General features: G+C 34.5%; 1 protein-coding gene across 1 annotated transcript; it reads left to right on the forward strand.

Annotated features, from left to right (window-relative positions):
- Positions 1–8157: 8157 nt before the first annotated feature.
- On the forward strand, positions 8158–22881 carry LOC128244684 (b(0,+)-type amino acid transporter 1-like). The gene is made up of 13 exons (XM_052962720.1): positions 8158–8277; positions 8874–8975; positions 10193–10320; positions 11110–11248; positions 12809–12934; positions 14815–14914; positions 15277–15321; positions 16244–16367; positions 16698–16801; positions 19063–19159; positions 19414–19563; positions 20112–20280; positions 21111–22881. The coding sequence occupies exons 1-13, from the start codon at positions 8199–8201 to the stop codon at positions 21173–21175; spliced, it is 1428 nt and encodes a 475-aa protein (XP_052818680.1). The 5' UTR covers positions 8158–8198; the 3' UTR covers positions 21176–22881.
- Positions 22882–24397: the final 1516 nt, after the last annotated feature.

Raw genomic sequence — 24397 nt, forward strand, 5'->3', positions numbered from 1 at the left:
CTGGATAGCTAGATAAAACTCGCGAAAATGAAGTGGTTAACACGAAACAATTCCCTAACTCTTTCAGGTTATCATACGACAGTAATATGCCACCATAGTTCTGTTATACAAATGATGTAATGATATGCTATCTCAATGGCACGAAGGGGCGGATCCAGGATTCAACGTTAGAGGTGGCGTAGCTTAGGGGCGCAACCTTTTGACATGCACCCCTCCCTCTGAACCGAAAGTGTATGGCATAAACTGTTTGCAGATGGATTGGGGTTTAGCAATCAAGAAAAATTAACAATTTGTAGTTGGAAATGATGCATTATGGGCGTATTTTATTATTTTTTATCTCCTAAATTGACATAAAAAGTAACCTTTGACGATTTTAGAGGGGGCGCGCGCCGGATGCGCCCCCCCCCCCCTCTAAATCCGCTAGTGGCACGAAGGACTTGTCACGGTTTGCGGCTTCGGATAGTTATCAAAGCCTTTGTTAACTAGATACAGCATTCGGAACACCTTTTACCTTTAAATTAGTGTGGTTAAATAATACTGAAACATTGGCATTTGTGCAAATATTGCGTTAATTGATTATGCTTATATTATATGGTCATACATGCTGTTACTTTGTCAATACTATTGCGTTTGACGCGAACCCATTGTATACGGGTATGTATTATGCTCATGCTACTTCTCACATATTCATGCTCATATATATTACATCGTGTTCAAATCTCCCGTGCGGAGGATATATTGGAATAAATGAATGAATGGGTGAAGTGTATTATTGCATAACTAATTAGTATTTTTAAAGCTGCACTCTCACAGATATACCGTTTTTACAACTTTTTTTTATTTTTTGTCTTGGAAAGAGCAAATTTTTGCGTAAATATCTTTGCATGATTCCGTTTGAAAATTAATGTTTTATGGCTTAAACCGTTACTAACGGTTTAAGAAAAATGCATAAAACATCAGTTTTTGACCTTAAATATAAAAATCTGCGATCTTATTTTTTGTCAGCAGTCTTATATAACTGGTTTTCGCAAACATTGGCTCGTTCCAAGACAAAAAATAAATAAAAAGTTGTCAAAACGTTCAATCTGTGAGAGTGCAGCTTTAAAAATAAAGTCAATAAGTTTAACTGCTTAATTGAAATAACTACGCGATCTACTTGCAGCGTAGTTAAATGTAAATGTAAATATTCCTGACATTGTACTCTCCATATACATCCGAGATTGTACAGATACAGGACACTATATCGCTGCTGACATTTTATCAATCTGGGTGACGTGAGTCATTGCAATCATATTGGTAAAACATTTACGACTACAGCTAGTTTTAGGCAGTTTTATTTGGAAAAATGTCATTTGCCCCATGTGATTGTTTATCTTTATATCCAATCTGCATTGAAAGAAATAAAGTTGATCACAGCGTGTTTACGAAAATTAAAGTGTTTACGAAGTTTGAGATAATTTTGAAAAGTTTAAGAAACAAGGTGAGTAATTAAATCACCATGGAAACGAAAGCAAATAAATTATGGTTAAAAAAATAACACAACAAAGAGCGTTGCATTACTTAATGGGTTTGGGCGGTTAATCAAAACTTGCAACTTCTGCACAACAGCTTCATAATAATACTGATATGCAGTTGATTTAGTATAATGTTTGTATCAAGTGTATATTCATATTTATTTTATGATCGTCTGTACAGGATATTAATTATGTTTAATATTTGAAAATATTTTGTATGGTTTGGTAGCTTTAAAGGGACTATACACCAGATGGTTCTAATATCAGCAAATACAGTATTCCTTCAAAACAATATTAGATGTGTCAATACGAGCAGGTATAAGGCGGATCATATATCATTTTACATGATTGAAAGAATACATGTCGCTGTCTCAGCTGAATTGACCCGTTTAAAAAGCGCATTATGGTTTCCCAGTTTATAGTGTGTATATTTAGCATGTGAAAGTCACGTGATTAGTATAGATACATAAACCGACGCTTTAAAAAACAAACAGAGATCTACGTGGTAAACAGACCAAGTTAACCGAATTGGAAACTTCGAAAGTTTCATGTGTCGTAAGCGATGTGACATCGGTAAATAAGATTCAATGCATTGTACACAACGATTTCAATTTTTATGTTAGTTTTTGACAAATTTCAGACTTTTGTTGCATTTGTATCATCTAGTGTCAAGTCCCTTTAAAGCAAAATTATTAGATATTGTCCATTACTTTTATATTGATTTTTAAATTGATTTAGTTTCTTTCAATCTCCATAAGATGAAACAAAAGTGATGAAAAGTGTTGAAACTTCAAACAGTAACTTATATTAGGAAAAGTGTAAAAAAAGAATAGAAAACCTGTCCCGAATATCCCAAAAATAATTAAGTCTAATTACAATTTTAGTCTCAACTAATTTGACCACATAGTATAAAAATTTGTTAAAATGATATATGTTTTTACACCTTTTAAAAACGCATTGTTACATAGAATATGTTGATAAACGCATTTGGTCAAGATTGAAAGGGAAACATGTCTACAGCTAAAAATGAATTTTAGTACGAGTTCAGTGTCAACGCTGATTTAAATGACGTCACATTAGCTTGCAGTGATTGACATGTCTTCTGCCAGGCGCACAGATTTACTTTAAAGCTGATACAATTTGGAAGGGCTAACACTAAGTCGGTTAGAATTGATTAAGTAATTTCTTCGTAAATAATGACACCACGATCGCTTCGCTGCGCTCCGCTTCCTTAGGTTATTTATTCACGAAGAAATTACCGAATAAATTCTAACCTATACATAATGAAGTAGTGTATAAACTGTTTAACCCTGTTTACATAGGTAATTGTCCCATTTCGCAAAATCAAGCAAACAATCATTGGAAGGTCTGAATTTGAGTCTGGCTAAAACCCTATGTTCAGTGTATTTTATTGCATTAAACAACAACTGAAGAGGATTTGCCTCAGATAACTTTATTTTAAAGATTTTAACCACTATAAAGACCATTCTACCTTTTATTTAAGCTTTACCATCTTTTGTCAAAATCCGATTTGAGAATAAGGCTTTCGGGGCAAAAACAAAATCAAAAAGGTTAAAACGCTAAAAAATTAACATACAAAATGTGTCGCAATGTTGGTTTAATTTTTGTAGGATAAGTCCTTGTAATTAAAAAAAAACAACAGTTTGTCTTATTTGAGTTCGCAAAGAAAATATACATCGAAATTAGTATCGTTTTGCACTTATCGTATATAGTACTTTGTAATTATTCCTTAAAATAATTGTTCTTTACAAAACAATGTCAGCGTCAGTTTTGATATGTAAAGTATGTTATGATATGCTATCTCGAGGCCAAGTTGACGCATAATACCAACATAATTGTCACGTTTTACAACACCAGTTTTGAATCAGATAGTAACCCAAGTCCTTTCTGAACTAGATAGAGGACACTCCTGATGCCCCCTACATCCTATCAGTCTGTGTTTCGTGTGTATTTGAAATCAGTTTGGTAAAGCGTTTAGAATACAGATAGGCAGTGTATATTTAGAGAAATGCCGACATCCCCATAAGACAAATGCATTGATAACATAAATGTAATCCTTATTGAAGGAGGTAAAGATAATCAGATCATTTGAAAGACAATTAGAGTTTAAAGACTGTTTACAAAGTTTGCGATTATTCCATAAAAGAATTGAGGAACAAGGTGGGTGATAATTATAAAGAAGAACAAATCAACAGCAATCTGTGTATTTTTAATACAGCATAACAGCATGAAAATAACGAACAACGCATTAACTATAATATGAACATTGATTAAGTTCCAAGTGAGGCTTAAAGCTGCACTCTCACAGAAATACCATTTTTACAACTTTTTTTTATTTTTTGTCTCGAAAAGAGCAAATTTTTGCGTAAATATCTGCAAACCAATGATATAAGATTGCTGACAAAAAATCAGATCTTAGATTTTCATATTTCCGTTCGAAAATTAATGGTTTATGGCTTAAACCGTTAAGAAAAATGCATAAAACATCAATTTTTGAACTTAAATATAAAAATCTGCGATCTTATTTTTTGTCAGCAGTCTTATATAACTGGTTTCCATGGATTTTCGAAAATATTGCCTCGTTCCAAGTCAAAAAATAAAAAAAATGTCAAAACGTTCAACTTGTGAGAGTGCAGCTTTAAAAAATATGTTTGTAACCACTTACCCGACCGACCCTTTTTTCCTCCAGACTCTACCATTTGTTTTGCTGTATTGTGGATTTTCTTTTCGTAATTTCCTAAAAAATGAATGAACTGTTAAAATTCAGAATATAGTTTTAGAAAATACATGTTAAGTAAGACTGTTTATGACATCATGGCTGTATGATTTTCTCGACATTTATTTGTGCATGTTTTCTTTTAACATACGATACATACTAATAAAAGTGAAATAATCACATTTTTACATGTTAAAATCAATTACATTAGGTTTTTGTCTGGATGACTTATTTACTATCGAGTTTCATCATTATGCATATAACAAGATATCATTTACGATGCTTTTTAATTAAAATGGGTCGTCCAAACTTCCTTTCTTGTTTGCTTTTTTGTATGTACCAAAGACAATCAGATGTTCTGTTCGATTCTGACGATAGCACTTAAATGTTTCATATAGTATATTTCAGTCAGTTTATTTATTCAAGATTTACTTGTTAAACTAGTGTCAGCAGTAAAAGGTAGAATTTACGTAGATCATACAGTGCCGTAGCTACACTGAGGCACACCGAGGCCTCGGTATTTATTTGGGCATATAACAATTTCTATAGCTCTAAAATAACTTTTTTCGACTTACTTCATTTACCTCATTGTACACAAACCATCGACCAAAGATACTCCAGAATGCAGAAAATCGCTTCTTGCAATAAAAAAAATCCGGCGAAGGGGGGGGGGGGTATGCCCCCGGACCCCCATAGACCGTTCTGCCTCGGGTTTTTTAAGTCTGGCTACGGCACTGTAGTACAAGTTAAATAGTTAAGACTTCTTACAAAGAGTATGAAATTTCAAAAATTCTCTATCAGTTTAAATAACTACAAACGAAAAAAGGGACTATTTTGCTAGATGAAAACAAGAACGCATTCGAACTGATTATATCAAAATTATTGAAACTATTGTTGAAAAAGTTAAAGTGCGTTTCTCCAGTGACTCTGCTTAGGTTGTCTGTCCGCTAATATTTGAAATATATTTAAACGCTTGTCGGTTGTCTGTAAAAGCTTTGCTCAACTTGTAATCACTGTAAAGCTGCGTGACTTTGCAGTATGGATTTTGAACCTGTGCTGAGTAAGCTATGCAATACTGGGATACTTTAATTAAATGCATAGCGAAAACGGAACACAAGGAACGCATTCACGTTACATGGTAATATATCATAAAAAATAATCATATTATTATATTGTAAGCAAGCATAGCACGGACAATTAGATATATATATTTGGACATAAGATATTGCAAACAGTCATTCGTGTTTCACGTAAAATAGGAATTAAACCATTCGCTAAAGTTGCATTTTTGGAGTACTAAATTAGGCTTGTTTTGTAGCTTGCATGACTTAAATACATAATTTGAGTTTAATAATGAATACTTTGCACCTAAATTCAGTTTCTGGTCCGTCGGTCTATAGTTAAATCGTATTTTATTGTATATAATATACGCACGTCATATGAATCATTTCAACAAATATTATAATTATACAATTGGGTTGGGCCACAAGTTATAACTGAGAGAGAGGCTGAGAGAAAGATGCGAAAATCTAATTTGACAGTTCATACAGAGATATACAAAGATGCTTGTATTATCTATAATAAACTTATGCTACAGACCAAAAAGGATTACTATTCATCCAAAATTGAAGAAAACAGTAACGATCGGCGTCACCTTTTTAAACTCACAAACACTCTCATGGGTTGTAACCGAGATACGGTGTTACCATCCACCGATAATGACAAATCTTTGGCAAATAAATTTTGTGACTTTTTCATTGGAAAAATTATCAGTATCCGTAACAAGTTGAGTGAGAATCAGACTGACAATGATGTCCTTCGGGCTGATGTTAAGTTCATTGGAGAGCGCATGGAAGCCCTTGCTCCTGTTACCCTTGAAGAGGTTAGGAAAACCATCATACATGCATCTGCAAAGTCTTGTGAATTGGACCCCATTCCAACATCTCTGTTGAAGCCCTGTCTAGATAGTCTCCTCCCAATCATCACAGCTATAATGAATCAATCATTGTTGAACTCTGAAGTACCTACTCAATTTAAGCAGGCCATTGTACGACCCTTACTAAAGAAACCTGGGTTGGATCATGATACATTTTGTAATTATAGACCTGTATCAAACCTCCCTTTTCTGTCTAAAGTGCTTGAAAAAGTGGTAGCAAGAAGGCTGGAGGATCACTTGGACACTAATACATTACATGACAATTTACAATCTGCGTACCGTGCACGACATTCAACAGAGACAGCACTTCTGCGAGTCCACCAAGACATAGCGGCCGCACTTGACAATAATTCATGTGTGGTTTTGATAATGTTAGATCTATCTGCCGCCTTTGATGTCATCGACCATCCTATTCTACTTAAACGTTTGGAACATGCCTATGGAATATCTGGCTCTGCCCTGCTGTGGTTTCACTCTTATCTGAGTAATAGGTCTCAACGCGTTGCAGTTCGGTCGGCTGTTTCTGACGAAACCTCTTTACATTTTGGCGTTCCTCAGGGCTCGGTACTGGGACCGAGAAAGTACTGTATGTTCTCTAGACCAATAGGGGGTATATGTAAGAACCACAACATGCTACACCATGGTTATGCTGATGATACGCAATGCTACCTTGTCATTAAACCAAAAGACAGTTGGACTAGTGTAGTACCAGCAATTGAAGCGTGCTTGTCGGACATCAGTTCCTGGATGCACCTGAACATGCTTAAGATCAACCAGGACTAAACTGAACTCATCATCTTTGCACCAAAACATCAAGTAAAGAATTTTTCTGGCTGCAAATTACAATTTGACGGAACAATTGTTCATGAATCATCATTTGTGAAAAACTTAGGTGCCTTCTTTGATAAAACTTTAAGCATGGACAAACAGGCTAATGCAATTTCAAAATCCTGTGTTTTCCATCTGCGTAATATTGGGCGGATTAGGCCATTCATTACCATAAATGCCTGTAAAACACTTGTGAAATCTCTCGTGACCTCTCGGCTGGACTATGGCAATGTTTTGCTATGTGGTGCAAACTGCAAAGTAATCGACAAACTGCAGCGCATCCAGAACACTGCCGCTCGTTTAATCACGCTTACAAAGAAGCGTGACCACATAACCCCGGTTCTATATTCTCTAGACTGGCTCCCGGTTCCGTACAGAGTACAGTACAAAGTCATACTGTAATCTTTCAAAATCAGACATGAACTTTCTCCTGTATACATGAACAATCTAATTAGTGAATACCAGCCAATACGACTTCTGAGATCAGACTCTGCTAAGCTACTGGACGTTCCACGTACAAAAACTAAAACATATGGTGAAAGGAGATTTGATAAATGTGCAGCCTATCTTTGGAACAGCCTGCCAGTAGAAATTAAACACATTGACTCCCTGACAGTTTTCAAAAAGGCTTTAAAAACTCACCTATTTAAATTGGCGTATCAGTGAAATGATGTGGACTTTTTAACCTTTTAATTCGCGTGTGCAGCGCTTAGAGACTTGTTTTATAATGCGCAATACAAATATTTACATTCATTCATTAATAACAACGTTAGAAAACGGCCCTCCCCGCGGTATCATGCGATATCTTGAAAAACGAATGTCTGGTTGTTTTTTGTAAAAGTAACTATCTATTTCACTATGTTTACTTTACTTATAAATATCACTCCTTTTATATCATTGTCATAACTCTATCTAAAATGCAGGACGATGTGTAATGTAGGAGATGTAATAGAAGGTGTTGCAATTAACTCTAATCGTCAATCGACATCTCAATCAAACTGAGACTGCTGTTTTTATGCGTTGTGTGTATTTTGTGCTAAAAAAGGATAACTCCTCCATATTTTTGTGTTGAATGGAAAATTGCAGAATGTCTCCGAATCCTGGGAGCGGACAAATTACGCAGCTCGTAAACAAATGGATACCCTCTAGTGGCTCCATCCTACCAGCGTGCGATAACTCTGCCATGGAACCCAATAACCCAAAGATGAAAAAGTCAGTCGGACTTGTATCCGGCATAGCCTTGATTGTTGGAACAATGATAGGTCAGTTTACATAATCGAAACATGTGTAATGCGTATATACTAATGTCAGAACGAGGATAACATCTTATCAATCTAAAAAAAACATAACATGCATATTTTATTGTAATGTAAGATTAGTGCTGGGCAAGTCTTCAAAATCGTTAGACATTGTATAGTCAGAGCTATGATAGTTCAATTTTTCCAACTCGAATATAAGTGTTGGATACCATGGATATACATGTATGATAGAACGTTATCCTCAACGGTTACTATTAAATAAGTTGCATAGTAAAGTCTGAGCCATGCTAAGTCTTTTTTCATAACCGTTATATGTATTGCATTGCCAACTGTAAAATGGCTTGCAAATGATTATTGGATATCATGGATAATTATATGCGCTATCATTTCCACAACTGTTAAATGTATTACATCTGCATTTCGACACACTAGAAACGTTTTTAGTCCTTGAATACATGGTTCTGTGAGCATCCTTCAGAAAGACCACACGATCATATAAGTTGCAATTGCTTTCAGCAAGGCAGCTTGCATCTCAGAAACGAAATGGAAGAAAAACACCGCATATATACACCTATCCATCATTTCTGCTTCTTCTGCAGGCTCGGGAGTATTCATATCTCCGAAGGGTGTTCTTGAAGGAACAGGGTCTATTGGCTTTTGTCTGATCATTTGGGCAGCTTGCGGCATGGTGTCAACCTTGGGTAAGTTGCAAAATACTTGAATAAAGACAGGCATATATTTTTATAAAACTACAAGTTTATATGCAAGTACATACTATATAAAAATTAAATTGGGCTCAATCCGCAAAGTTACCCTTTTGCTTTAGCAAACAATGGCGACCCCGACAGCTAATGACATCTGCTATTTCAATACTTATAGGGACCATGTTTATTGTCTTGTGTTCCTCCAAAACTAAACCCAATTAGCATTACAGAATTTAGAAACAATTAAATCTGTGTCTTTTTCTTCAGAATAGCTTTTATTGATCCTGTTCTCAAAACTGATATTATATTCACTATACTATGACCTTTGAAACACTATACTGTGACCTTTCAAACACTATACTGTGATCTTTCAAACACTATACTGTGACCTTTCAAACACTATAATATGACCTTTGAAACACTATAATATGACCTTTGAAACACTATAATGTGACCTTTGAAACACTATACTGTGACCTTTCAAACACTATACTGTGACCTTTCAAACACTATACTGTGACCTTTCAAACACTATACTGTGACCTTTCAAACACTATAATGTGACCTTTCAAACACTATACTGTGACCTTTCAAACACTATAATATGACCTTTCAAACACTATAATATGACCTTTCAGACACTATACTGTGACCTTTCAAACACTATAATGTGACCTTTCAAACACTATACTGTGACCTTTCAGACACTATAATATGACCTTTGAAACACTATAATATGACCTTTGAAACACTATAATGTGACCTTTCAAACACTATACTGTGACCTTTCAAACACTATACTGTGACCTTTCAGACACTATACTGTGACCTTTCAAACACTATAATGTGACCTTTCAAACACTATACTGTGACCTTTCAGACACTATACTGTGACCTTTCAAACACTATAATATGACCTTTGAAACACTATAATGTGACCTTTCAAACACTATACTGTGACCTTTCAAACACTATAATATGACCTTTGAAACACTATACTGTGACCTTTCAAACACTATACTGTGACCTTTAAGACACTATACTGTGACCTTTCAAACATTGTAATGTGACCTTTCAAACACTATAATCTGACCTTTCAAACACTGTGACCTTGTTGAAACGACCTAAAGCAAGACAAATTATTTTCTAGGATTTGAACAAATCTTTATAGTTTACAAAACAACACAATTATTCGGCAGTTTTGTCTTTTCAAGGTGCCCTTTCATACGCTGAGCTAGGGACGTCTATCCCCCGATCTGGAGGGGAGCATGCCTATCTGATGTATATCTTTGGTAGTGGGACTCGTCGCATTGGCACTTTGGTCGCTTTCCTGTATGATTGGGTACGTCGCAAGCCTTGCAGCCCCAAGATTACCACGTCATGCGATACTGTTTAAAGCTGCACTCTCACAGATTGGACGTTTTGACAACTTTTTTTATTTTTTGTCTTGGAACGAGCCAATTTTTGCGAAAAAACCATGAAAACCAGTTATATAAGACCGTTGACAAAGTATTTAATCGCATATTTTTATATTTAAGTTTAAAAATGGACGTTTTATGCATTTTTCTTAAACCGTTAGTAACGGTTTAAGCAATAAAACATTAACTTTCGAAAGGAAATATAAAATCTACGATCTGATTTTTGTCAGCAATCAAATATCATTGGTTTGCAGATATTTACGCAAAAATTTGCTCTTTTCAAGACAAAAAATAAAAAAGTTGTAAAAATGGTATATCTGGAAGAGTGCAGCTTTAGTATTAAAATCTTTCTGTCTTACTTTTTGGCAACGGCTACTTTTCTTAAATTGAGGTGAATATTTCTGTCAATGCAGTCATTTCTTTACCATTCACATTATGATATAATCAGTTTTGACTCGATAATAAGGGTGATATTGGTTATTACCAATTATTGAGAAATTACAATATGCTTCAGTTGTAATTTGTTTTAAAAGGTAGTGCATATGTACTCGTTGTTTTCGCTTGTGAAAATAACCATTGCGAATATAAAATACTGCCATTTAACAAGCTGCCTGTGTCAGATTTGGTTGTTGGATTTTTCACTTTTTGTCTATATAGATCAATCAACTTAACTTTCAAGTTGACATTTCAAGTTTAATACCATTTCATTCCAGGTAGGAATTTTCATTTTGCGACCAGTCATGTTCAGTGTGATGACCCTGTCGCTCGGTACATACCTGGTGAAACCTTTCTTTCCCACGTGCACAGAACCTCCAGATCTTCCGGTCAAACTTTTCACTATCCTTGCTAGTTGTACGTTGTTTTAAATGGTATATGTACGTAATTTTAGTAAGGTTAATGTGACTTTAAGTCATAGACATATCACATACCACCCTGATATACATTATAGACATTGCAGGTTTTATACGCATGCATAGTTTTGAGAAACAGACTTCATGGCCAGGTTTCGGCGGCAGCTTTTTCACTCAACCACTAAAACGTAGAAATAACTGTTCAGTGTCTCAAAATTATCGAGAACACAATAAAACATTGATGAGTGTCCAGGGTCGTATTCAATAATGCACCAGTCAATTGTAAGCACGCCCCCTCCCCCAGGTCCGGGGAATAGTGGGGACTTTGACTTTCGGTCCAGCTAACCCCGGGTAAAATCCCCGCTGTGCGGGGACGAACAGATGGTAAAATCCCCGCCAAATGCCCTCGCAACCCAGGGACCCAAGGTAAGGCCCATTCCCCGCTATATTTTGCGCGAAGACAAAACCACCGCATTCACCCGGCACTGCGGGGCCACCTGAAAGGTAAAAACACGGCCCATTTCCCCGGCTATCCCCGGTATACCCTCGGACCTGGGGGGGGGGGGGGCGTGGTTACAACTGAATAGTGCATAAGCATCCTAGTGAAAATTTACAACTTAGAGAGAATTTCTTAATTTTTGACATTTATGTTCTTGTATATTATGAACAATTAATGTTCTATAGGGGCCGTATTCAATAAGCAGCTTAGTGAATGTATTCAACTTAGTGAGAATTTCGTAATTTTTTAACAAAGATTCTTTTAAATTCCCGCTCTTTTTCATCAGATTTATTCACATGCATATATTGTTTGGACCATGTCTTGCTTATGTTCATGCTTTTGGTGTACAAACACTGTTTGTATTCTTAAAATTCAAATTATAAAAACGGCATTTTTTCACTAAGTTCATGATTTTTACTAAGATGCTGATTGAATACGGCCCCTGGACTCGTACTCAATAACAGCTTGCGTCTGAGTATGGGACTCGGGCTTAGAAAAGGTGAATCTTAAAAGTTTAAAAAGCTTTTGATAACACTCCCTTTGACGGAAGGTGTGTGATTGATAGTAGAACAGTTATTTGAAATCGATAGAGCTTTTTATTTTACAATTTTGCTTTCGCAAAAGTGGTTTTTAAACGATATTAAAAATTGCAGTTTTGAATCTTGAGTGTAAAAAATTAGATTCAAAATGACAGTGAATATGGGCCCTGATGACTGCAAGTAATTGTGTATAGATAGTTTATTCACTATAAGCTTAAAGCCAATGAGTAATACATATTTCAAACGATAATATAGAGAATAAAACATTTCCGGTATGCACAATGATAATACTTTTCTTACAATTTTCATCAATTTCTATATCAGACACATATATATTTTCAAAACGATTAAAAATTGAATGTGAGATGATGCAATCCAATACAATTTTCAACTGAATATATATATATCATTTTCAACAATAAATTTACAAGTGAGAATGTTAATTTGGTTGAATAATGATTTATAGAAGCATTGCCTTATTCGAGAAATTTTTAAGATATCCATGTATACAACTTGGTTTCAGCCTTTCTTGCAGCCATCAATATGTACAGTGTGAAAATGGCCACGATGCTCCAGAATATCACAACTGTTACTAAGCTTGTAGCCATTAGCGTCATAACAATAGGAGGACTGTATACGATTTGTTCAGGTTTGTAACAATAGCTTTAGATTTATATTTTGCAAAAATCATTTTGCTCCATATTGATATTTAATAAAAGTATACCGGATATTTCACCTTTTTGTGTGTTTGTCATTTGAAAACGTGGACATCGGGAAGATAAACATAGCAAATGTATTTTTATGATTCCCCCAAAACACCCTATAAAGTACTTTTTGCATGAACATCAAAGTTTCAACATCTTCCTTAACAAAATATCTTCGGTTCGAATCGAAATTATCTTAAGTTCAACACTATGGTTTTGTGCGTTTATACTACGGAAATGACACCGTGGAATAAGAAAAAACACACACTAATATTATGAGTGCGTAAACGGCATTGTGTTACACATCCTGTTTATGCTGATTTTAGCAGTATAATATAATATCACCCATTTCATGTCTTTTCTGTTTTGTTCGCCAAATTTGTTTCTTCAAATGATATAGAAGTCCAAGGCCTTAAAAGAGTGGTTTAAATGTTAACATTTTAAGCAGTTAAAGCACTTATTTCAGATGGTTTCTTCAAAAGAAAATGTCATTCAAGACATCATTGTATAATATAAAGTTTATATCGAAGTGTTTTCAACCTCAATTTTTTCTGCTTTTGAATATAGCCTTAAGCAAAAACGTTTGCAAACTCAATAATGCATGTAGGTGTTTTATATATTACGTTATAAAATAATGCAAATATAGGCCATTTTAGGTATCGTGTGATATCTGTACTGCATTAATATTTCTGCGTATGTATTTTTTTTATTGAAACTAAGAGCATTATTGGCCAGCGAATGTCATGATCAAAACAATTCTTCCACGCTATAGTCATGCCGACGGCACAAGTTGGCATTTAAACTTTTGAGTGGTCTTTATCGTTATGGCTAGATAACATTTTTGTACATTTTCAGTTGAAAGATATTACCGTGTGTATTGTTATGTTCATATTTTCCCCATTTATTGCCAGTTTATCATACATTTGTTTTTACTTGGAAACAACTTTGACATATCTATTTTTCGAGTTTGATTCAGGATTTCATTTAGCAATGTCGAGTTATCTTTGCTTTAATTCATCTGATTTTGTTCGTTCTGACACTGCCATGTTTTGACCCTTCTTTCTTACACTGCTTTTAACCGATCTGTTTTGTCACTACTATTTTGACCTTGCTATGTTCTGACCTTGCTATGTTTTGACCTTGCTATGTTCTGACCTTGCTATGTTTTGGCCTTGCTATGTTCTGACCTTGCTATGTTCTGACCTTGCTATGTTTTTACCTTGCTATGTTCTGACCTTGCTATGTTTTGACCTTGCTATGTTTTGACTTTGCTATGTTCTGACCTTGCTATGTTCTGACCTTGCTATGTTTTTACCTTGCTATGTTCTGACCTTGCTATGTTCTGACCTTGCTATGTTCTGACCTTGCTATGTTTTGACCTTGATATGTTTTGACATTGATATATGTTGACCTTGAGATATGTTGACCTTGCTGTGTGTTTACCTTGCTTTGTTTTGACCATGTTATATATGACACGGATGAATTTTGACACAGTGACTGCTGTTTTTACCCAGCTATGTTTTAACACTGCTGTTTTGACACTTCTGTTATGAACTTGTTATATTTTGACACTGCTATTTTTGAGTCTGCTTTTTACCCACTGCTGTTTTTGAAGTATTATGTATTGAACATGTTTACTCTTCTTTGGTTTGAAATTGATATATGTTTTGAACATGCATTATTTTGGCCATGTTATTTTTTTTAACATATTATGATTCAAACATGCACTGTTTGGACCATGCCAAAAGTTGAATGGTTGAGTACATTGACTTGGAGATTTACACATGCTATGCTTTGACCATGTTTTGCCTTCTCTATGCTTCAGGACAAACTGAGTATATCAGTGACGGGTTCCAGGGTACGAGAAAAGATCCCTCTCTCATGGCCATTGCATTCTACAACGGCCTCTGGGCTTATGACGGCTGGTATATCCCTACAACACAAGCATCTGTTGATAAATGATTTCATTATATGAATAACTTTGGCGTTTGACCAAATTATTTCTGTAGGCAGCCTTCATATGCTTTCGTCATAAGTCAGTTGTTCTGTATCAATATTTCAACAATGATATGTGTGTATGTTTCTTTCAAATAAGTCGTGTGTTATGTTTGTTTATAATATGATGCCTATGTCTTAATGTGTTACCTTCTTTAAATAAAGTTTTTATTATTATTATTATTATTATTATTATTATTATTATTATTATTATTATTATTATTATTATATAACTGTTTCTGTCGATAATTGTTGCATCTTGATTCCATAAACGGCTTTATATTTTTCACAGGAACAATCTGAATTTCATAACAGAAGAACTGAAAAATCCTGAGAAGTGAGTACAATGATTTTACATAGAATCTGATTTTGTTTTAATATTAAATTTGTTTGAATAATAGTTTTTAATTGCAATACATATGATTACCTTGCAAAGCGGTTATACCGTCATTTATTTCTCAAGCTATTCTAATGCATGTGTGGTCTGTTTGTAAAACACGTACGTGTTGTGTCTCTTTTGCCCTGTGCTTGTGCCTTTAAATAGACTTACAGCCCCTATAACAGTTAGACGACATGAAGTAAAATGCTTAATGATTAAAAATAGGCGGATCGAGCTAGCAAATATTATTACTTCAGGTTATCTAACTGGCTTAGAATGCAACCTCTTGTCTGATACATTGTTAACGCAAAATCTGACGCAAGGAGAGTGTTTCGGTTGAGTGACAGTAGGCGGTCTCTTAAAGGCCTAGTTTAAGCCTCTTATAAGTGGCCCCCCCACTCCCCCCCCCCCCAAAAAAAACAAAAAAAACAACAACAACAACAATAACAAACAAACATGTATTTGTACACAACCTCTGTTAATTGATTTTAATCTAATTGCCTAATTGTCTTATCAGATCTCCGATCTGAGTATCCTGCTGTGCAGTTTTGGATGTTTTATTATAAAAATGGACCCTTAATGGCCATGAGCCAATAAACGAATACACAGGATATTGGCCCGTACGGTGACACCAGTGCAAGTAGCAGAAGATGCACAGCAGGGGATTATCATGCCAAACATTCCTTAAACTAGGCCTTTAAACACTCGCGCAACTGAAATGCTTAATGATTAAGTCTAGCACTTAATTTATGCATATCTGCAATTTCATTGTCTACAAGTGCAGGTTGTATTCTGAGTCGCTTTAATTGTATTATTGTAACCAGGTCGCTACAATTTGATCGTCCAAATAAAGGTATGTTGAACAAGATATTTGTTTCAGAAATCTCCCTCGGGCTATCATGTTGGGTATCCCATTAGTTACGTTTGCATACGTTTGTGCCAACGTGGGTTTCTTCGCAGTCATGTCAAGGGAAGAAATACTGCTTTCCAGAGCTGTCGCAGTGGTATGTTTCCATTTGTTGTATAGTTCGTTTTGTGAATATTTTCTGATTGGTGTGTAGGGCGTTGTTGCTGTTTTTGAGATCAAATTATCAGTGAAAACTTTCGTTAGGTCTTGAACCTTAAGACCTTAACAGACATCGTTAAATTTTTGTCTACTGGGATTGTTTTATGTCGAGAGGAGATTAAAACATACTATACATATTGCAGTGTAATGAATGAAGTACGATATTTAATACATGAAGTTAGTCAGTTTACACTTCACATGATGTGCATAAAAATTGCTGTAGCAATATGGCTTGTATCTATCAGAATTGCCCATACACTTGTTTCAGGGCTGGGCCGATTCCATGTTGGGTGTCATGGCATGGATAATGCCAGTATTTGTTGTCCTTTCTTGTCTAGGCTCCGCCAACGGTGTTATGTTTGCAACGGGCAGGTAAACAAAGGGACTCGCTTATGATTTGTAAAATGCACTTTTTACGAAACAAAAATATTTTATATGGATATAAAACGCGGCAAATCATTAGGAGTGACACAATTAAGATACTGACAGCTGAACAAACATTCAACAAATGTTGATATTCGTTAAAATTTTGTCTTTGAAGACTACAAATTTGATAACATGACACGGCCTGTCAATCAAAAGCCGGTCGATACCCGACTGACCAATCAGCGTCTAGATAAGGCGGGGCTTATCACTTGTCCTTTGCTATCAGCCATGATATCCGACAGTCTGCACTTGGTCCGCCCGGTTAGCTCAATCGGTAGAGCGTTGGACTGTGAATCGGACAACCCTGGTTAAATTCCCGGGCGGGTCACTCTGGGACCCTTCAATGTGCTCAGGCCGGACCCGGAGTATAAACTACTAACACCAGTCTGCACGTATCAACAGTAGTGTAATTACATTGTTTCCCATGCAAATATGTTTTTCATAACCGAAAGATAATCAGGATAATAAAGGAAATCCATAATACTGACATTTTCCCTTAATGCTGCTCAAAATCTGCATTTCATTGTACTTGTTTGATAACAAAGTTACCTTTTAGTATGTAGACTATTTCAACCCTCTTAATGGACATGTATTAATCGTTAATGTAACCTTGCATAATATACGTATATTTTTCATTATTTTTTAAATAGGAACTATCATTACGAGTAATCAGAATTAGTGTGTAATATTGACAATATCATGCAATTAATTTATTTTTATCTAAAAATTTGTCTCCTTTTTGTGCGTTAAATTTTTAATCCGAAGCATAAACATTTGCTGTTATGTTTGTTTGGACATACTTTTAGGGGGGAAAAGGTAACTTAGTTGATTTGATTTACATATTTTTTAATCTAGATACAATACCTATATCGTCAACTATGGTTTATAGGTCCGTGGTATCATATAACGTTAGGTCGCATAAAGTAAATATTAATAAGTATCATCATTTCTAACTTCTTTATTACTCGTTCGAACAGTTTTGCATTTTATTTAATATGGATTTTTGTGAGCTTTGATGTTAGTTTTGGCCCATAGCATGTATTTGCTGAAAGTGCCTATAAACTAAAACTGAAACTGATATTAATACATTAAGAGGAACATTAAGGTAGTTATATCAATATTAATAATTCATTACATTTGTTAACAACAGGTGATTATCTATGGGGAAAGGAAGAAATACAGCAAAACCCATTTGAGTTTTGACATTTAATATAAACAAACGTCGTTTTTAGTTGATTTTCGTAAAGGCAATGAATACAGTTTTGTTTCCCTTTATTTGAGTTTTAAAAAGACACTCTTGCCGTAACAAAATTCCGACGTTATTTAGAAATAAATCATTTTGAAGTTTCGACAAAAAATCATTTCTACCGCAATCATACAGAGCATTCAACATAATATAATGATGAACTGATGTAATGTTATACTTGCTTTTATTGTCATGTTTTATTGAAGATCATGTTTTATTTATCTTATTGTCAAGTATTACTTCTGTATCATTATCGTCTGCTTCTTCCTAATTGTCGGATGGACTTACTAAGGAGTCACGTGACACTATAGGGCGTGGCTGTATTGCAATCGGTGTCAATTCAGCAAAAGATTGTAGCGTGATTTGTGATGGATATTATCACGTGATATTATTCAATGTATTCGAAACAGGTTATATACATCCGTTATGGCCTAGCATTGACGGCGTCAGGTGTTTAATTTTCTCTTGACTTTACCGGAGTCGGTTCACTCCCAACCAGAATATTATTCTATACTTCAGTTTATTTTTTTCTGCAATATCGGTATCAAAACGTAAAATAGTTATAAAAAGTGATTTCAGATGCGTTACGTTGAAAAATTATTTTGAAAAACATGAGAGGGTCCCTTTAATCTTTCGTCATCAATGTTAATACTTATTCTTGTTAATCATAAGTTATTCATGAACAAAACAGTACACCAACAACAACAACATTAACAATGATGAGTATAGTAATTATATAATAATAATAATAATAATGATAATAATAATAATAGAAATAATAGAAAATCTTTAAAATAATGATTACAATTGATAATACATAACGGCGATGTCCTTAAATACATATGCTTATTATTTCACTGAACACACTTTAAAAGATCATGTCGGCGTCTCTTAAATTGTTTTTAAGCCTAATGTGTTGAATGATGCTTACTCTTTAATATATCAATATTTTTTATTTAAGACTTTGTTTCGCCTCTGCACGAGATGGACATTTTCCAACCATTTTGTCCTATATACATGTGAAAAGGCTAACACCTGTGCCCTCAATTGCCTTCACGGTAAATATGATGAAAACTAATAAAAACAAAGTAAAATCATTTTATTTAAAAGAATCTTTATTGTGTGCGACTGTTGCTATGTTTTCTTTATTTATTAGTTTTTTCAAAAAGTGATATTTTCCTTGTACGTTATGTTTATATATCGTTATAAGGAAAAAAAATCTCTGTAAACATAATCATTGTTCGAAATATTCCCAAACTTCATCCATATTCTTAGTATACATGTTAATTCAAAACATCTTAAACAAATTCAGTTGCTGATGTCAATCCTGGTAATAATTCCCTCAGACCTGACCACTTTGATCGACTTCTACGGTTTTTGCATATGGTTGGCTTACGGTGTTACCGTTTTTGCTCTGTTGGTACTGAGATACACGGAACCCAAGCTCTCCAGGCCCTACAAGGTCCGTATGCAATAAAGCCGGGGGGAGTTTATTGTATTGTAAAATGTAGCAAAAATTGAGCAAACAACAAGTGTATAAACAAACAAGAGACGAAAACACGGAACAGCACACTTCTTTTATCTTGATATAACTGGGATTCCAATTGTCTGGTGACCAGTATAAACATAAACGCGGCAGTTTTGAAACATTCTGAAGCTTAAATTAGCATTTGGCACCAATTATAATACCGAATAAACTGGTGGCAATGTCACTGGTCATTGTCTGTGCCACTTGATACTAAAGGTTTAGTATTAAACAATAGTTTGTAAGTTGTTTGTAGTCTTAAAGTGTCGAGTCTCCTAACTCTAACCCTTGTCAAGAAAGTAAAATTTTAAGAAATATTATACAAAAATCAAGAAAAACAAGTGTTCATCTATTTTCAGATTGTATTTCTAAGCATTCACGTGAGTTTTACGCCCTGCATCATTTTGCATATTGAAGTGTATAAAAAGTATGTGCGCTGTCCATTAAGGTTGCCAATTAAATGAGAATGTCTTCTTCGATTTCAGGTGCCGATATTTGTGCCTATCTTTGTACTACTGATGTCTATTTATCTGGTGATTTCGCCTATTATACAGACGGGACGGCTTACTTTCTTTTATGCAATACTATTTATTTTCTCCGGGGTATTTGTCTACTTTCCTTTTATATACTTTGGACGCAAGATTCCTCAATTAGGTATGTTTGATACCAGCTCAGAAATCTTACATGTAAATGCTGCTTTACTTAATTTTAAACATACTTATTACCCATGGATTTCGTTAAATGTTCGTGTTGCCTTTGAGGTCTTCTACCTCTTACGGCGAGGAATAATAACTACAATGTTTGTATAAATTTTCGGAAAGAATGTCTATATTTATATCATTCTTAAACATTTCAATGATTTTATACCTTCATTTTTAAAGAAACTGCCAATTTTAAATAACGGCAGGCCCTAAAAATGAACGTGAACTGACTATGTCTGTTTCAATGGATACTAAGCAAAGTCATGTATTATTCAACACCTAGATATGATTTTATGGTCACCATATTATTAAATAAAAAACTATTTTTGGTAAAATGAAGGTTCGAAAAAAAAAATGGGCTCATTTTTGTGTGTTTTTTTATTAGGCTTGTAGAGTGTACTTTTTCATATACTAGACGTAGAACAAAATAACCTAGTGTTTTTCCAATCATTGTTAACACAGCAGTCGCAATAAGGGAAAACACGTTCAATTGAATAGATGGATGCGACCTTGCTGAAATTGTATGCGTTTTTGCTCAAATACAACATTTAAAAAGAATATCGCAGGAAAATGATGTCAAATTATTTTGAGATCATGATTTTCCTAAAGCACGCCGCAGGAAATCTTACGTACGAAAGAAGGACGTTAATCGACGTCGTAACGGGTAGAATACCTTAATGAGCTTGAATTGTCAGTGACTTTTGATGTTGCTTTTATTTTTGTTTTACAGAATTTGGCCTTTGATAAGATATTAATAAGTTTTTGTGTCTGTGTTTTTTTCAGAGCACGTATACAGATTTCTACAAATACTTTTTGAAGTTGTTCCTCCGAAAAATCATAATGATTAGCGAACGTTTTGAACAATGATTGAACCTTGGATTGTTCGCGAATGAGTGCTACCATTATTAATGTAAGGAAAGCACTCAATGTTCTACATACAAGTTCACGTAAAATTGTTTCATTTTTTGTCATTATTTTGATGGTTGTTATGCACCAGTCAATTGTCATCATGGCCCCCAGGTCCGGGGAATAGCGGGGACTTTGACTCTTGGTCTAGCCAATCCCGGGTAAAATCCCCACCCTGCGGGGACACACTGCGGGTAAAATCCCCGCAAAATGCCACCGCATCCCGCGGACATACTATGTAAGGCGCATTCCCCGCTATTTCCGGCGCGAAAACAAAACCACCGCATTCACTCGGCACTGCGGAGCCACCTGGAAGGTAAAAAAACGGCCCATTTCCCCCGCCATCCCCGGTATACCTCAGGACCTGGGGGCAAGGGGTGGGGTACAATTGACTGCTACATAATCCACCTTCAAACAAAGACAAATTAGAATGAAGATGCATCAATTTCTGTATAGAAAAGTGTGCAATTCTGTGTGTATAAACATATATATTTTTATATCTTATTTATCGTATAGTGGCAGTAAAAGCGGTGTCATTAAATTGGGATTAAATCTTGAACCAGTTCGCGTATAAGTTTCCTTAGTTTGTTATTTGATAATTAATTCATGGATACCATACACTATTTATAAATGTTAAATGACTTCCGTTCCAAATTGTTGAATAAGAAATTTGATTCAATAGCGGACTTTAATTTACATAATTAGTAAACCGAACATAATGTCATGAAATGTAAGACAGTTTATGTACATGTAGTTGATACTTGTTTAAGTCGACCAAAAAACACTGAATGCATGACAAGTTTTACTCAAAAACATACTTTCTTCAACTTTGCATAAATATATAGATTTAGAAATCTTAAAACTGGCTGACATAATACTTTAACAAAAGGACATGACCTAAGAAGATAATAGCTAAAACCTCGAGTCCATTTTTATTTGAAAGAGTCATGAAATTAATATGTTTATTTTAGTACCAAAATGTGATTTTGAAACCTTATTACTAGTACTGCAGTCTTACTAGTGACGCAGTCGTTCCAAGTCACACAATGTTATAAGTGAGGGAGTTGACCTTTGAAGATAATGTCGATAACCTTGTCACTATAGTCAAACAAGCGGCACTTTAAGTTATTTAAGTAGTACCATACGATATGAACAATCTTTGATACGCCTGTTTAATCTAAAACTGTTCTATATCTTGTTTACTGTTTTGAAAAACAGTCTGTTTGTTTTTAATTTTTGTATCGTTATATTTTATTATTGTTTATATAACAATTTCAATTGTATATAGTTGTTGAACAACTTTTTCTCATTTATACATTAATTGCTCAATATATTCACTCTTGTTGCCCAGTTTTGTGTAAATGATGACAAAGCAATACACATGTATGGTTTATTTCACATCTCGTCACCCATTATTCACCATGCTTTATATCAGAAATGTACAGTTGACGGTCAATGATGCATATGACAAAACATTTTTGTATCCTATTGTTCTATATAATGTAAATATTATTTGTATCCTATTATCCTCTCTAGTGTAAAACCATTTTTGTATCCTATTATCCTATATAATGTAAATGTTATTTGTATCCTATTATCCTATATAATGTAAAGATTATTTGTATCCTATTATCCTATATAATGTTAATATTATAAACAAAACATCATATCGATCATATTTCCATTTCCGTTATTTGTGTAATGATATTGTATAGTGTTGTTTCTTTTACAAATTGTTATGTTTTTATGCTATTTATATTGAAAATAAGCAAGGAAACATTTGTTGCTTTCTGTTTTATTAACATTTCCACCATTCCATGCAAGAAACGAACATGCGTTACAGATAATAAGACCTAGTAACATAAGCGCGTATGACATGGAATTTAGACAATGGTATTTGATACAAACATCAAAGTGTAACATGAACTATGAACTATGTCACGAGTATTGGAGATCTGCGGCACCACGTACGAAAATAACTTGATTTAAGCTAAACACGTTTCCACAAATAAGTTCGAAAAAGCAAATGATCTTTGTTTTCAAAGAGGAAAATGTATAAACAACTTTATTTCGAATGAAATAATTTTTATCATTTTTTTAATTCCATGACTACGAAAAAGGGACGTAAACGCCTTTGGAAGTTTGGACGTAATATAATCTCTATATGCTTGAATATAAGTACATCAGAACTGATTGCTCTTCGCTTAGATTTTGGACAAGGGCACAAGAGTTATTACAAGTGCCCTTAAGCGATGCACCAGATATCGACCATTTCGATCAACTCTACACTTTACTTACGTCATGTATCACTATGCTCTGCAGCTTGATTGAATTTGAATAATTAAAGTAGTACCAGCACTAATAATAAGAATATAAACATAAATTGAAAATAATTCTCCTAGTCAGACATTCCGAAACTGAAACTGAAACTCAGCCATGCAAACAATTGACAAAAGAGTGAAGTTATCTAACAGTAAGGCAGTCAATGAAATGGATTCCATCATCATACGGAATCTTATACCACTTACCCTGGGTAACATGGAAAATATGACAAAAAAGAGTACATGCGATACAAAGCACAGTAGTTCAGAGCAAGTAAACTCCTGTTTAAGTGTAAAATGAACTCTTCAAAATTTAGTGACATTTAACCTTAAATAGTTTATTGTTTTTCTTCAGTTTTATCAAAGGGGTAACTCCTACCATACATTTCGATCAAAATTAAGTTGCTTTACTTTCAAATAGTTAGGCTTTTTAGGATGTTTTCTGACATTGTTGAACTGCAGTAATGCATATGTTATGCTAGATTGTTAGTAAGAGTGACCCATTGATAAATCTGAAGAAAGAAATATTTAACGTTTATTATCACAAAGGACAGTTGACACCAAAGCAGCAGTTCACTCATCTAAAACTACTGAGATACAAATTCGTGGCATCCCAGTCTGAAAACGGGGTCAACAGCAGCAAAAGTTATTGCATCATTGCAGCAGAATGAGATTAGAAATTTAAAAGATATTAGAATAAGCACATATTTTTCATAAGGTTTCTTCCTCAATGAAGCCAAATGTATAAACATATACATCGCGTCTAGATCATGAAAATGATGACAGATTCCTGGGGCCTTGATAAAAGCCTTCTGAAACATTGTCACGGTAAGTAAGAACATA

Source organism: Mya arenaria, chromosome 8 (assembly GCF_026914265.1).
Source record: "Mya arenaria isolate MELC-2E11 chromosome 8, ASM2691426v1".
Lineage (NCBI taxonomy): Eukaryota > Metazoa > Mollusca > Bivalvia > Myida > Myidae > Mya > Mya arenaria.

What these genes read in the sequence shown, in the direction of transcription:
- LOC128244684 (XM_052962720.1), top strand. Translation starts at nt 8,199, where the DNA reads ATGGAACCCAATAACCCAAAGATGAAAAAGTCAGTCGGACTTGTATCC. An exon ending in CGGCATGGTGTCAACCTTGG is followed by an intron (nt 8,976 to 10,192) that starts GTAAGTTGCAAA and finishes TGTCTTTTCAAG; the next exon opens with GTGCCCTTTCATACGCTGAG. An exon ending in AGCTCTCCAGGCCCTACAAG is followed by an intron (nt 19,564 to 20,111) that starts GTCCGTATGCAA and finishes CTTCGATTTCAG; the next exon opens with GTGCCGATATTTGTGCCTAT.